The sequence below is a fragment of the Microcaecilia unicolor genome, chromosome 4, assembly GCF_901765095.1.
Source record: "Microcaecilia unicolor chromosome 4, aMicUni1.1, whole genome shotgun sequence".
Taxonomy (NCBI): Eukaryota; Metazoa; Chordata; class Amphibia; order Gymnophiona; family Siphonopidae; genus Microcaecilia; species Microcaecilia unicolor.
The window spans coordinates 101,544,092-101,560,690 of record NC_044034.1 but is presented as its reverse complement, the minus strand read 5'-3'; the positions used below and the strand labels follow the sequence as shown (position 1 = coordinate 101,560,690).

At 44.2% G+C, this 16,599-nt stretch overlaps 1 protein-coding gene across 1 annotated transcript in view; it reads right to left on the bottom strand.

The window, feature by feature from the left end:
* The window catches only part of VWA8 (von Willebrand factor A domain containing 8), a 483,817-nt gene that overhangs the window by 390,488 nt on the left and 76,730 nt on the right, over positions 1–16,599 (bottom strand). Inside the window, exons 7-9 of the mRNA XM_030200545.1 lie at positions 11,676–11,725; positions 5,454–5,562; positions 83–187 (exon numbers count right to left, since the gene is read on the bottom strand). Of these exons, the coding sequence (XP_030056405.1) occupies positions 83–187; positions 5,454–5,562; positions 11,676–11,725 (264 nt within the window). The remainder of the gene's footprint in view (positions 1–82; positions 188–5,453; positions 5,563–11,675; positions 11,726–16,599) is intronic.

The following is a 16,599-nucleotide window of genomic DNA, read 5'->3' as shown; positions in this document are numbered from 1 at the left end:
TGTCAGGCTACCTAAACACATCTTCTTGTGAACTGACAGAAGACCTACCAGAGCAGTTTTTTAAAAAATCAGTTGTACTTACTTTCAGTGAATCTTCCACTGCTGTCCTGCCTTCATTCCCCAGAAGAATGCTGTAGGGGTAAAGCCGGTGGACTAAATGCTGAACCGACATTGAAGGGAAAGAATCCTAAATTTAACAAAAGATATATATATATGAAAGACTGCATTAACAAATGTAATAATACATGCTGACATATGAACTTTGATGCTTCTTCCAAACATTATACAAAGAAAATATGACATTATGGGTCTCATTTTCGAAACAGAAAAATGTCCAAAAAGCGTCACAAAGAGGTAGATGGACTTTTATTTTGCCAAATTTTATTTTTATTTTGTCTAATTTTTCAGATGTTTTTCTACACAGTTCATCCAAATCACAAAGGGGCATGTCAGGGACAGGATTTGGGTGTTCCCAAAACGTGAACGTTTTTCTGCCATAATGGAACAAAACAAAAACGTTAAGGGATAAAAGTTTGACAGTTTGGTCTAGACCTGTTTCAATCATGACTAAGTCACAAAAAGATGTCATAAATGACCACTAGAGGGATTAAGGCATGACTCTCACTCCCCCAGTGATCAATGACCCCCTCCCACCCCCAAAGATGTGAACCCCCCCCCCCCCCCCCACACACACACACACACTATATACCAGCCTCTGTGATAGCTTCAGATGTAATGGCCAGTCCTATTAGAGAATAGCAAGCAGGTCCCAGGAGTAGCGTAGTGGTCAGTGCAGTGCACTGTACAGAAGGGGACCCAGGCCCATAACCCACACAGTTACCCTTGTGGCGGAAAGTGCAAGCCCTCCAAAACCCACCAAAACTTCCCTGCAGACATAAGGGCTAGTGTAGTGATGTACATTTGGGTACGGTAGTTTTATGGTGGGTTTTAGAGGGCTAACCATACAATATAAGGGAGTAAGGGTGAGACGTGTACCTGGGAATTTTTATGTGACGTCAACTGCAGTGTCCCCTAGGGTGCCCCACTGCTCTGCTGGGATGTCTGTGTGACCAGTCTACTAAGAATGCTGCCCCCCCCCCCCCCCCCATACAACCCAATGGCTTTTTTGTGTACATTTTTCCCTTTGATTTTTTTTTTTTTTTTTCAAAAATGGTCAAAAAAGATAGATGCACTGAGCACAAAACATCTAAGAAATGATCGGTTTTGAAACAAAAAGATAAGACTTTTCTGGTTCAAAAATCACTGTTTGCCACTTGATTTTTGGATGTTTTCTAGGATTTAGATGTCATATCGAAAATGCCCCTCCATATTCAGTAAACCACTATGTCTTACATTTTACAATGTCTGTCTACCAGCATGTCAGAAGTTATTTACAAACGTAAAGTTTGTGTGAATTGAAATTACTTTCATATTCCGCAAGATCCCATTTCAAGTGGTTCAATGTGGATTACAAAAGAATGTCTAGAAAGAATCCTGGGAAGAATAGAGATTCACATGTAGTTTGCTTAAAGTTGTTCCTTAAAATATGTATTAAACAAATAGGTTTTCAATTTCTTCCTAAATTTCTCAAAATTAGTTTCTAACTTAACATCTATTGGCAATAGATTCCATATTAAAGTTGCCTGACATGAAAATAGACTATGGGGCTCATTTTTTAAAAACTTAGACTTACAAAGTTCCATATCTCTGATAAACTAGGGAACCAGCAACTCAACAGGGACTGCTGAATAAGACGCATGTGAACCCTGGCCCAGGGCACAGCATCCAAGGTCACCACCATCGACCCCAGCACCTGAACATAATCCCAAATCCAAGGAAGGAGAGACTAAAGCAGGAGACAAATCTGCACCTGCATCTTGATATATCTCTGATATGGCAAAAATACCTTGCCCTGAGCCATGTAGAAACAGAGTCATTCCGTGTCAAGTGGACCAGGTGTCCCCACCTCACCATCTCAGATTTTGATGAAATTTGGTACATAGTTTCTTTATGATAAAAAACTAAGCTGTGCAAAATTTTAGTTCAAAAGACTAAAAATTGGAGGTTCTAGGGGACCTCAAGTAAAGGGTTACAAAATGTCGCCTGAGCAAAAATGACATTTTGGGACAACTTCCAGAAGCTGTAAAACTGGAAGTTTTAGTAGTACAAGGGGGATATTTCGAGAACCTGCACTACTTTTAGGGCTTAATGAACTGGCAAAACCCCATGTTCCTAGTCCTCTTACTTTTTGAATGGTTTAGGCTCAAACTTTGCCACAAAAACTGCAAAAACCAATTTACAGCGATGTTGAGGCTGCTGTAGTTTCTAAACTAGTTGGCCTTTCAGGTTGATTTTTGGTAGGTGTACTAAATGTACGGCTGTAATGATGCCTTCCAATTTGCAGCACTTTCCTTCAAGTGGTTGAAAAATTATAAGCGTTCAAAGTTGGTATAAAAAGCATTTTTGCCCATATTGGGCTATCTTTGATGCCCTTGATCTCCAGTGGGACAGCTTCAATATTCTTTCTGAAAGAGAGTCACCTCCTGTGCATTTATGCTACATAGATATTTAAATGTTTCTACATCTCCCCTCTCCCACCTTTCTTCCAAAGTAAACATATTGAGATCTTTAAGTCTGTCCCCATATGCTTTATGACAAAGACAACTAACAATTTTAGTAGCCGCCTTCTGGACCAACTCCATCCTGTATATATCTTTCTGAAAGGTGTGTTCTCTAGAATTGTACACAATATTCTAAATGAGGTCTCAACAGCATCTTAGACAGGGGCATCACCTCCTTTTTCCTACTGACCATTCCTCTCCATATGCACCCAAGCATCCTTCTAGCTTTCGCAGTCACCTTTTCTACCTGTTTGGCCAACTTAAGATCATCACATTCGATCACACCCAAGTCCTGCTCCTCATTCATGGCAAACGTTCTTCACCCCCTAAACTGTACCAATCCCTAGGGTTTTTACAGCCAAATACATGACCCTGCATTTATAGCATTAAATCTTAGCTGCCAAATTCCGGACCATTCCTCTAGCTTTGCTAAGTCCTTCCCCATGTTATCCACACCATCAGGGTTGTCTACCCTATTGATGATTTTGGTATCATCCACAAAGAGGTAAACCTTACCAAACAAGAACTGGCCCAAGAACCGAACCTTGCAGTAACATCTCTTTCCTTAGAGTGAACTCCATTTACCAATACCCTCTATTGTTTCCACTCAACCAGTTTCTAACCCAGTCTGTCACTTTAGGGCCAATACTGAGGGCACTCAGGCCCAGATGCTCAGAAGCAAATGTGGGTGTTAGAGATAATTAGTGAACAGATTAGCACTCACATTTGCCCACACGGAATGCTCAGAGCCAGTGAGTGCACGAAACAACGAGTTCACCAGCTCTGAAAGCTAATAGCATGCAAATGCATGCTAAACAAGGTTATCAGTATTCCTCCCCAATGCTCAGCTAGCAGCGTGCCAAAACCGCAGCAAACCCTACACCAGCTCAAAGTTGGTTTTTGGGTTTGCTAGGGCATTGGGGAGGAATGGGGAGACCCTGTTTAGAATGCATTTGCATGCTTTGCAGAACCTCCGTCCCCCTACCTTCCCAAACGTGTAAGGGCTTAGAGACCTCCCACCCCCCTCAAACACAATGGCATGGAGGTCCAATGGGCCCCCAGACACCTCGCCCCCACCAAACACAAGGGGCCTGGAGTTCCAATGGACCCCCTCTCCCCCCCAGATCCTTCACCCTCCCAAACACAAACAACCCACACACACACACACCGAAAATACATCAAAACCTAGTGGGGTCCAGTGGGACCCTTACCAGACCAGGCCAAACCTCTCACTCATCCGAGAGCTACCTGGTGGTCTAGCATTGGGCCCGCCTCCTCAAACCCCTCATATCCTAAAGCAGGAGGAGGGACTAGCACTCCCTCCATCCCTCCTGCGGGCACCACCTCAAAATGGAGGCACCTACCATATAAGGGAGAAGCATCCCAGGATGCACTGGGCAGAGCGCTGCCATTTTGAGGCTGCGCCCGCAAGAGGAGGGAAGGAGTGCTAGTCCCTCCTCCTGCTTTAAAGTATGAGGGGGTTTGGAGGTGGCTGGCCCATCGCTAGACCACCACGCTAGCCCTCAGGTGAGTGGGAGGTCAGGTCTGGCCTGCTAAGGGTCCTACTGGATTTATGTATTTTTGGTGGAGGGGTGTTTATGCGGTTGGGGGGGTCTGGAGGATATCCTGAAAACCTGATTGGCAAGGGGTACTCCAGGACTAGAAGGCAATTCCTCTACAGGAGTCTTCCAATTTAGTTTTAACAACTGCTCTGTTTTTAGTATCAAAAATTATGCAGTCACCATAAGCAAAGTTCTATACAGCATAAATATAGGACAGTGGCAGTCAGCCTACAAAGTATTACTGTTACTGCATGAAAGTCTAGCATTGCTTAAAATATTAGCACCCACTATGTGCTTCTTTTCCTAAAATGTAATGCATAATGTGAATTTATGCACTCTATCAATTAAAATGTTATCATTAGCAGTTAACGCTATTAATATGCTAACACCGTTAATATATGTTAACAGTATCTAGGCCCCATTGCATAAAATGGGACCTTCGGTAAAAGAATGCACATTGATGCTATTAGTAAGCACTAACTTGGTAGCACATGTTAGTAACTCTTCTGTAAATTGTTTAAGCTGCTGTCCTGCAATTGCTCTGAATACTTATAAATAGAGACTATCAGAACACACATTAAGGCTTGGATTCTACATATGGTGCTCTTAATTGCGCACACAAAGAAATTAAATACTACTTGGTCCTGATATAACAGGGAGGGGACGGAGACCTGGCTACCCTCTGCCGTCAGCCTGAGCATAGCCAGTCCAGAAAGTGAAAGGCACTCACGAGCTACTACTAAGCTTGCAAGTCAAGGAACAGAAGTTAACTAGCATTCAGCTTACAGTTTATAAATAATAACAATCATTTATAGCCCGTCCAAATCAAAAGCACAAAGTGGCTCAAAGTAACACCAAATTAAAATACAATAAAAGAAAGAATGACAACTAATAAACTGTATAAAATATGTTTGTTGCCTTCCTGAGCTTTACATTGAGTTACATAAATATTTATTATACAACTACGTTTTCAATAACTTGGCAGAAGAGCCACATTTTGATATCCTGCTCCATTTGTGCCCTCTGTGTATTGCTGCTCCTCCTTACTTTTGCTCTCTTCCTTTGCTTACTCTTCCTTTCCATATACTCATTTATAAGCTCCCATGATTCCTGTATTTAAGGTTCACCTGAAGGCTCATCCATTCACTTTGGTAAATAGGTCTCTGGGACACCTTATGAATCAGTTTTCCATTCATGTATTATTGTAATGAACCTCTTTGAAGATGTTACATATATCTGCCACTAATATTAAAAATGATAGCACACTTACCAAGATTTGGACCACTGCTGGTAAGTTAGATGTAGGGAAGTCTGGAAGACCCAAAGTAGTGGATTCTTGAGAACAGAGAGTTGTTGCAAAGGACAAAAGCTGAGAAACCCTAAAATAAAGACAGCAAGAACAGTTTTTACAAAATCTGAAAACATAATCCATGGCAACTACAAATGGCTTTACATACTTTCTAAGTAATATTACTATTAATAGGTTTGTTATTATTCATAATAAGAGTTTTACATGTTTTCTAAGTATTATTAGAAATAGCGGGTCCGCATGTTCTGTAATATTCACAGTTTCTTTACCTGTTGATGGACTTTAAAATACTAAACATTGTTTTTTTTCCATGAGATAACCATGAGATTTTCATGTATAATTCAATAGCTCAAAGGTAAAAAAAACTCAGGACTCCTGGTACAGAAGATCCCTGCAATTTAACATGGATGCCACGCATCTTGAATCTCAAGAAGAGGGTGGTAGATGCCTGGAATGTCCTCCTGCAGGAGGTGGTGAAGATGAAAACAGTAATGGAATTCAAAAATGCAGGGGTTACACACAAAAGATACCTATATGGAAAAAGAATGGAAACAGAATAAACTTACTGGTGCTTAGACAGCAATTGATGTAAAAACAAAACACAAGAAGTCCCCGCACTCGTTGGTGCTTAAGGTGTTTTGAGGTGCTTTTGTGGTTGAGTTTTTATTCTTTACTTGTTCTTCAGCAAAGTACAGCTTCAGCTGAGAGCAGTTCAGGAAATCAGCAGTCTCATTTTGTCTTAGCTGCAAGTTGCTTTACTGTGCATACATCCTTTTGAAGGCAGGCCACATAGTCTGAAACGCAGCCTGTGTTGAGTCTTATATGTTGACTAAAAAAATGACGAGACGATGTTGCAAAAGTCCAAAAGTTTATAAGTCACCTTCACTGTGTTTGGTGCAACTCAAGACAGCAACTGGGAAATAAGGCCAATGCTGGGCAGACTTCTAAGATCTATGCCCCAATTATGGCTACATAGAACTAGATGGGCTGGAGTGGGGCTTTGACGGCAACTCCAGTAGTTGGGGAATAAAGGCCAGTTCTGGGCAGACTTCTACAACCTATGCACTGATTATGGCTAGACAGATCGGGATGGGCTGGAGTGGGGCTTTGACAGAAATTCCAGTAGTTAGGGAGTAAGTCCAGTGCTGGGCAGACTTCTTTGGTCTGTGGCCCGAAAATGGCAAAGACAGATCAAGATCAAGTACGCATATTGTCATGGACAGGGGGAATCTGGCACAGCTTAGCTGTGTTTCTCCTCCTCCCAGATGCCAAGGTGCTTTATTATAGTTCTGAAGAAAAAACACAGCCCTTGCTTTGATATATTCTCTCTGCAGTTTCCAAACAACAAACAGAGCTTTGGCTTTAGCAGATATATTCTCTCTGTAGTTTCCAAATAACAAACACAGCATTGGCAGATAGATTCACTCTGCAGTTTTCAAACATCAAACATCTTTAGCTTTCACAGATATATTCCCTGAAGCAGCTCAAAAAAAATATTCAAACAAAACACTGTGCAAACCCAAAGAAGATAGAACCCTGGCTTTCAGAACTTAGCCATGCATGCTGAAAAGCCAGGCCTCGCCTATTTCAGGGGCCTTAGGCCTTCTATAGCTTCATGGTCCAGCATCCGCTTTGGGGTCCTCCTTATCCCAGGCTGGGAAACCCACTTACTCCTGCTGGCAACGTGACCACAACTCCTTAGTCCGGCCTTTATTTTGAGCAGGGACTGTCCTTCTCTGTTAAACTGTACAGCGCTGTGTAACCCTAGTAGCGCTTTAGAAATGTTAAGTAGTAGTAGTAGTATTTTGGGGTCCTCTTTGCCCCAGGTCGGGTAAGCCATTTACTCCTGCTGGCCATCTGCAGTGAGGAAGCTCCTCTCCTCGGGCAGAGGCTCTTTCCTCTGGTTCTTTTCTCTCCCTCTCTCTGTCCTTTAGCTCCCTCCTTTCTACTGCAGGAGTTCTCAAATCCCTCCCTTTGGAGATCCTCCTTCTCTTGATTGGCAGATAAAAATTTAAGGAAACTAGAAGCTTTTCCCTACAAGTGGCTTCCCTGTTTCCTAGGGCACAGATACCCCTGTCAATCCTTGGGATTCCGCTCCAGGCTTCTTCCCCTCCCAAGCTCTAAATCCCTCCTAAAGTTCCTTTTTAAAATTCAAGTGGGAGAAGTGGAATAGTTGCCCTGTGACTGCTCCTCTCAACACCACAATATGTTATATCGCATCATAGAATATGCTATGAGTCTATCTTGTTAGTAGACTGGCTGGATCACGCAGGTTCTATTGTGGATTAAAAACTGGTTAAAAGATAGAAAACAGAGAGTAGGGTTAAATGGTCAGTATTCTCAATGGAGAAGGGTAATTAGTGGGGTTCCCCAAGGGTCTGTGCTGGGACTGCTGCTTTTTAACATATTTATAAATGACCTAGACATGGGAGTAAATAGTGAGGCAATTAAATTTGCCGATGACACAAAGTTATTCAAAGTCGTTAAATTGCGGGAGGATTGTGAAAAATTACAAGAGGACCTTACGAGACTGGGCGCCTAAATGGCAGATGACGTTTAATGTGAGCAAGTGCAAAGTGATGCATGTGGGAAAGAGGAACCCGAATTATAGCTATGTCATGCAAGGTTCTACACTAGGAGTCATGGACTAAGAAAGGGATCTAGGTATCGTCGTTGATGATATGCTGAAACCTTCTGCTTAGTGTGCTGCTGCGGCTAAGAAAGCAAATAGAATGTTAGGAATTATTAGGAAAGGAATGGAAAACAAAAATGAGGATGTTATAATGCTTTTGTATCGCACCATGGTGCAACCGCACCTCGAATACTGTGTTCAATTCTGGTTGCCGTATCTCAAAAAAGATATAGTGGAATTAGAAAAGGTGCAGAGAAGGGCGATGAAAATGATAAAGGGGATGGGACGACTTACCTATAAGGAAAGGCTAAAGCGGCTAGGGCTCTTCAGCTTGGAGAAAAGGCGGCTGAGGGAAGATATGATAGAGGTCTATAAAATAATGAGTGGAGTGGAATGGGTAGATGTGAAGCGTCTGTTTACGCTTTCCAAAAATACTAGGACTAGGGGGCATGCAATGAAGCTACAATGTAATAAATTTAAAACGAATCGGAGAAAATGTTTCTTCACTCAATGTATAATTAAACTCTGGAATTCATTGCCAGAGAATGTGGTAAAGGCGGTTAGCCTAGAGGAGTTTAAAAAAAGTTTTGGATGACTTCCTAAAGAAAAAGTCCATAGACCATTATTATATGGACTTGGGGAAAATCCACTATTTCTGGGATAAGCAGTATAGAATGTTTTGTACTTTTTTGGGATCTTGCGAGGTATTTGTGACCTGGATTGGCCACTGTTGGAAACAGGATGCTGGGCTTGATGGACCTTTGGTCTTTACCAGTATGGCAATACTTATGTACTTATCTGCCATCATCTACTATGTTGTCAAGTTCTGAATGCTTAAATCTCAACTCAGATAGAAAAGAATGTGGTCAATAAACAAAGGCACTGTACAGGTGTGCACTCTCAATCATCACTATTGTGTGGGTCCTCCTCAACTCTAATAATCTTATAGTAGATTAGAAATAATAATCTTATAGTAGATTAGAACACCTAGGGGAGGTGGGCAGGTATGTGAGGACTTGTATCCTGTTGTCCATAGAGGACACCTGCTACAGGTAGGTAATTTGTTTTTCCCCCAAGAAAAAGCACAATAGCAAGTCCTCATAGATGGGACTCCCTAGCAACAAGTTACCTTTTATAAAAAAAGGGGAATAAAACATAGAAAAATGCACAGCAATGAGAAGACATCAACTTAAATGCTTTGGGTGGCAAGAAGTCTATAGTGTTCTCCTATGGCAAAGTCAGCTATTTTACCTTCTGTACTACTATTGATTGGTCAGGTACATGTCTAATCAGTCAATAATAAAACTGATTATAGTTGTGACTTCACTGAGAAAAGGAAATATAAAGGGCAAGTCTATAAATTGGGCATTAGAATGTTAAATATACTAGTACATATACACGTATATGCCAGCATACCACCTAAAGTGCTAACACCTCCATAACTTATTCAATGATTATTTCCAAAGACAGCGTATACAAGAGAGGGGCATGGGTGGGACTCCCACTTATGAGTGTAATTTACAGAATACAGTAAGTTACATGCATCTCTGCAAAATTTAAGAACCCACATTTACACCAGCTATATGGCTGGTGTTGCCCAGATGTTAGGTGTGTTGATACTGCGATACACTAATATTCTATAATGAAACCTAGGCGCCTGGGTTCAGTTATAGAATAGGTTCCAATTATAGAATAGGTTCCAATCACGTGCCCTTGGGGCTTCTAGATGGAGCTATTGTATTATAAATTGCCTTTTTACTGTATTACATTTTACTGATCTTGAATATATGAGGGAACAACTGTAAATGTCATCCAGTGTTGCCCAGATGGCTTTTATGTTTAACAGCTGACTCGTGGGAAAAGAGTGGGAGGAGTCACTATCATTTTCAGAGAGGACTTGAAATTTGATCACTTAACAACAACATTCTATGGCAAATGTTGAATGCTTAGTAATGAAGACAACTACTTCCTTCTTCCTACTGATGTTTGGCTATATACATCCTAGAGTTTCTTTAAAAAAGTCACCCAAGTAGTGTTAGAATGCATATCAACTATCGCTTTGAAGGCTCTGTGTTTGACAGTGTTGGGATTTTAATTTCCCTGTGGGGAACAGTACTACTTATCATGAACTAAATTTCCAAAGAGTTCTAAAAGAGGTAGGGTTTTATAGGGGTAGTAAATGCTAGAACACAAACAGGGTCATATGTTTGACAATCTTTCATTCCTATTTGGAATGATAGAAGCAGCTTTAGTGGCAGTGCTGTCACTTACTTGATCAGAACTCTAGATAGTTTCCCTTAATTTTAGGATCTCATTGTTAGGAGAAAAATAACTGTGAAAAAGAATTAGTCGATAGCCTTGTTAACACCCCCCCCCCCCCCCCCACTAAAGACAGATGTTTTTTTTTAATCTCTGCAGAAAGTGATGTCTCCTTTTCATGAACATCCTTTGATGACTAGGGTGGGGAGGGATAGAATTACCATCTGAAACAGACCTCTGAAAACTGGCAATATTAAGAACAATGTACTCATCTCATCATAAACCTACTTAATTTACTTTACTAAGGAACTGCATGAATCGCTACCTTACTCAGTCACAGCGAGTCAACACCTTCACAACATCAAATAAAGGACTCCTTTATCTCTCCTTTATTTCTCAATTTTAAGTAAACATTTATAGCACTATCCTGTTTTAGGTATGAAACAGGTTATAACTGCTTTCTCCAAGGAAAAGCAGGATATGCAGCCCTTGCAAGCAGGTATCCCTAGCTACAGGAAATACTTTGAGATCAGGAAATACTTGGAATAAACCCCCTGCCCTCCTTCCCCTAGTAGAACATGTTCAAGCACAATGGCCTCTAAGATGGAGAAGAGTTTCTTTACAAATACATCCTGATGTTGTCAATTTAATCATTATATTCTTGGTGCACAATCTAGCAGTGTTTCCACTAGCAATAGTTTATATTAGTGTTGTCATAAAAGGTTAAATAACCATTCTGCTTACGACTACGTAAATTTCTATCACATCAAGCTCAAAAGTCCTAACCTATTTTTAAGCTTTTCCTCAAGACAGGTGTTCCATTCCCTTTCATTTTATTGCCCTTCTCTGAAACTTTTTAAGATGGCGCAACTATAACTACACACACCGTACTCAAGGAGGAGTTGCATCATAAATCTATACAGAGAGACAATGATATTCTTCGTTAGTTTATCACCTTTTTGACTAATCAGTAACATTCTATTTGCTTTTTTGGTTGCCGCAGCTTTGTGCAGCCTGTGCTACGTAGGATAACACCAACCTCACTTGCTAAGACTATAAATTCCCCTTCCACTCGGAGAAATCATTTATTTGGGAATAAAGAGGACAAAAACAAAAATAACCACCTAAAGCTCTTCAACTCCATAAATGCTCTCTAGCATGCCCCTGCCCAAAGTTTTTTTATATCATTTTATCCCAGTTTGAATCTGAATCTAATTCATGATAGATTCACTAATAATTGACAATTTTAAAACTGTACATCATTCTATAACTGAGGAATTCAGAATACTCACTTTTCTGCGGAAGCGTTTGATCCAAGTGAATACAAAAGTGCAAGCTGGTCCTAAAAATACAATGAATTGTTATGTATCAGGTTCATCCTTAATTTGGGGGTTTCAAGAAGTTTTATGTTTTTTGACGTACTGAATTTTGTTCCATAGATTTAATTTTCTTTAATTTTTATTATGATTAGTTTTACTTTGTAAACCATTTAGAGCCATTGGTTAAGACGTTTTATAAAAATTTTATGTTATACTAGTTTGAAAACACATGAGGCATGACTTATGCTACCACAGTATGCACACAGAGGACATAATAAGCATTAAAGCATGTTCTCCCCACACTAATTTCAGTTCCCATACAAAGAGAACCTACAGTATGTAAAATATTTCTACTTCATGTATTTCTATGCTATGTTAAGCGAATGCTACATACCTGTAGTATTCTCCAAGGACAGCAGGCTGATTGTTCTCACAAATGGGTGACGTCCACGGCAGCCCCTCCGATCGGAGATCTTCCTAGCAACAGAGTTTGCTAGTATTCGTACGCGCCCGCGATGTGCGCATGCGCGGCCGTCTTCCCGCCCGAAATCGCTCGTGTTCGCTAGTCCCGTACCAAGCAAAAACAAGAGAAGGGAAGACACAACTCCAAAGGGGAGGCGGGCGGGTAGGTGAGAACAATCAGCCTGCTGTCCTCGGAGAATACCTTCTACAGGTATGTAGCATTCGCTTTCTCCGAGGACAAGCAGGCTGCTTGTTCTCACAAATGGGGTATCCCTAGCCCCCAGGCTCACTCAAAACAACAAACATTGGTCAATTGGGCTTCGCAACGGCGAGGACATATCTGAGATTGACCTAAACTTTTCCAACTAACTGAGAGTGCAGCCTGGAACAGAATAAAAATGGGCCTAGGGGGGTGGAGTTGGATTCTAAACCCCAAACAGATTCTGCAGCACCGACTGCCCGAACCGACTGTCGCGTCGGGAATCCTGCTGAAGGCAGTAGTGAGATGTGAATGTGTGGACAGATGACCACGTCGCAGCCTTGCAAATCTCTTCAATAGTGGCTGACTTCAAGTGGGCCACTGACGCCGCCATGGCTCGAACACTATGAGCCGTGACATGACCCTCAAGAGTCAGCCCAGCCTGGGCGTAAGTGAAGGAAATGCAATCTGCTAGTCAATTGGATATGGTGCGTTTCCCGACAGCCACTCTCCTCCTGTTGGGATCAAAAAAAAACAAAAAGTTGGGCGGACTGTCTGTAGGGGCTTGTCCGCTCCAGATAGAAGGCCAATGCTCGCTTGCAGTCCAATGTGTGCAGCTGACGTTCAGCAGGGCGGGTATGAGGACGGGGGAAGAATGTTGGCAAGACGATTGACTGGTTCAGATGGAACTCCGACAACACCTTCGGCAAGAACTTAGGGTGAGTGCGGAGGACTACTCTGTTATGATGAAATTGGTATAAGGAGCATGAGCTACCAAGGCTTGCAGCTCACTGACTCTGTGAGCTGAAGTAACTGCCATCAAGAAAATTACCTTCCAGGTCAAGTACTTCAGATGACAGGAATCCAGTGGCTCAAAAGGAGGTTTCATCAGCTGGGTGAGAACGACATTGAGATCCCATGACACTGTAGGAGGTTTGACTGGGGGCTTTGACAAAAGCAAACCTCTCATGAAGTGAACAACTAAAGGCTGTCCCGAGATCGGCTTTCCTTCCACATGGTAATGGTATGCACTAATCGCACTAAGATGAACCCTTACAGAGTTGGTTTTAAGACCAGACTCCGATAAATGTAGAAGGTATTCAAGCAGGGTCTGTGTAGGACAAGAACGAGGATCTAAGGCCTTGCCATCACACCATACAGCAAACCGTCGCCAGAGGAAAAAATAACTCCTCTTGGCAGAATCTTTCCTGGAAGCAAGCAAGACTCGGGAGACACCCTCTGACAGACCCAAGGAGGCAAAGTCTATGCTCTCAACATCCAGGCTGTGAGGGCCAGAGACCGAAGGTTGAGATGGAGGAGCGCCCCTCGTTCTGCGTGATGAGGGTTGGAAAGCAGTCCAATCTCCACGGTTCTTCGGAAGACAACTCCAGAAGAAGAGGGAACCAGATCTGACGAGGCCAAAAAGGAGCAATCAATATCATGGTTCCCCTGTCTTGCTTGAGTTTCAGCAAAGTCCTCCCTATCAAAGGAATGGGAGGATACGCGTACAGGAGACCTTCCCCCCAAAACAGAAGGAAAGCATCCGACGCTAGTCTGCCGTGGGCCTGCAGCCTGGAACAGAACTGAGGGACCTTATGATTGGTCTGAGTGGCAAAGAGGTCCACCAAGGGGGTGCTCCACACTTGGAAGATCTCGCGAACCACTCTGGAACTGAGCGACCACTCGTGTGGTTGCATGATCCTGCTCAATCTGTTGGCCAGACTGTTGTTTACGCCTGCCAGATACGTGGCCTGGAGCCACATGCCGAACCGGCGTGCCCAGTGCCACAAGCTGACGGCTTCCCGACACAGGGGGCGAGAACCAGTGCCCCCCCCTGCTTGTTGATGTAATACATAGCAACTTGGTTGTCTGTCTGAATTTGGATAATTTGATGGGACAGCCGATCTCTGAAAGCCTTCAGAGCGTTCCATACCGTTCGCAACTCCAGGAGGTTGATCTGTAGACCTTGTTCCTGGACGGACCAAGTCCCCTGGGTGTGGAGCCCATCGACATGCGCTCCCCACCCCAGGAGTGACGCGTCCGTGGTCAGCACCTTTTGCGGATGAGGAATCTGGAAGGGACGTCCCAGAGTCAAATTGGATCGAATTGTCCACCAATGAAGGGAGAGGAGAAACCTCGTGGACAGACGGACCACGTCCTCTAGGCTCCCAGCAGGCTGGCACCACTGGGAGGCTAGGGTCCATTGAGCAGATCTCATAAAAAGGCGGGCCATGGGAGTCACGTGAACCGTGGAGGCCATGTGGCCGAGCAATCTCAACATCTGCCGAGCTGTGATCTGCTGCAATGCCCGCACCGAGGAGACAAGGGTCAGCAGATTGTCGGCCCTGATCTCTGGGAGGTAGGCACGGGCCGTCTGGAAATCCAGCAGAGCTCCTATGAATTCGAGTTTCTGAACTGGAAGAAGGTGGGACTTTGGATAATTTATCACAAACCCTAGCAGCTCCAGGAGCCGAATAGTCACCTGCATGGACTGCTGAGCTCCTGCCTCGGAGGTGTTCTTTACCAGCCAATCGTCGAGGTAAGGGAACACATGTACTCCCAGCCTGCATAGAGAAGCCGCTACTATGGCTAGGCATTTGGTGAATACCCTGGGCGCGGAGGCGAGCCCAAAGGGTAGCACACAATACTGAAAATGCCATGTTCCCAGACGAAATCGAAGATACTGCCTGTGAGCTGGCAGAATCGGGATGTGCGTATAGGCATCCTTTAAGTCCAGAGAGCATAGCCAATTGTCCTGTTGAATCATGGGAAGAAGGGTGCCCAGGGAAAGCATCCTGAACTTTTCCTTGACCAGATATTTGTTCAGGGCCCTTAGGTCTAGGATGGGACGCATCCCCCCTGTTTTCTTTTCCACAAGGAAGTACCTGGAATAGAATCCCAGCCCTTCTTGCCCCGGTGGCACGGGCTCGACCGCATTGGCGCTGAGAAGGGCAGAGAGTTCCTCTGCAAGTACCTGCCTGTGCTGGAAGCTGAAGGATTGAGCTCCCGGTGGGCAATTTGGAGGCTTTGAGGTCAAATTCAGAGAGTACCCTAGCCGGACTATTTGGAGAACCCACTGATCGGAGGTTACAAGAGGCCACCTTTGGTGAAAAAATGTTAACCTCCCCCCGACTGGTAGGCCGTCCGGCACAGACACTGGAACGTCGGCTATGCTCTGCAGGAGCCAGTCAAAAGTCCGCCCCTGACTTTTGCTGGGGAGCCGCAGGGGCCTGAGGCGCGCGCTGCTGACGAGAGCGAGCGCGCTGGGGTTTAGCCTGAGCAGCAGGCTGGCGGGAAGGAGGATTGTACCTACGCTTACCGGAAGAATAGGGAACCGTCCTCCTTCCCCCATAAAAACGTCTACCCAAAGAGGTAGAGGCTGAAGGCGGCCGGTGGGAGAACTTGTCGAAAGCGGTATCCCGCTGGTGGAGCTGTTCAACCACCTGTTCGACCTTGTCCCCAAAAACATTGTCCCCCTGGCAAGGGGCATCCGCAATCCGCTGCTGGATTCGATTTTCCAGGTCGGAGGCGCGCAGCCATGAGAGCCTGCGCATCACCACACCCTGCGCAGCGGCCCTGGATGCAACATCAAAAGAGTCAAAGACTCCCCTGGCCAGGAATTTCCTACACGCCTTCAGCTGCCTGACCACCTGCTGAAAAGGCTTGGTCTGCTCAGAAGGAAGCTTGTCCACCAAGTCCGCCAAGTGCCGCACATTGTTCCGCATGTGTATGCTCGTGTAGAGCTGGTAGGACTGAATCTTGGCGATGAGCATTGCAGAATGGTAGGCCTTCCGCCCAAAAGAGTCCAAGGTTCTAGAGTCTTTGCCCGGGGGCGCCGAAGCATACTCTCTAGAGCTCTTGGCCTTCTTGAGGGCCAGATCCACCACACCAGAGTCGTGTGGCAACTGAGTCCGCATCAACTCCGGGTCCCCATGGATCCGATATTGAGATTCGATCTTCTTGGGGATGTGGGGCGTAGTTAAAGGTTTCGCCCAGTTCGCCAGCAACGTCTTTTTGAAGACATGATGCATGGGTACTGTGGATGATTCTTTAGGTGGCGAAGGATAGTCCAAGAGTTCCAGCATCTCAGCTCTCGGCTCATCCTCCGTGACCACGGGAAAGGGAATTGCCGTAGACATTTCCCGGACAAAGGCCGCGAAAGAGAGACTCTCCGGAGGAGAAAGCTGTCTTTCAGGCGAGGGAGTAGGATCAGAAGGAAGACCGTCAGACTCCTCG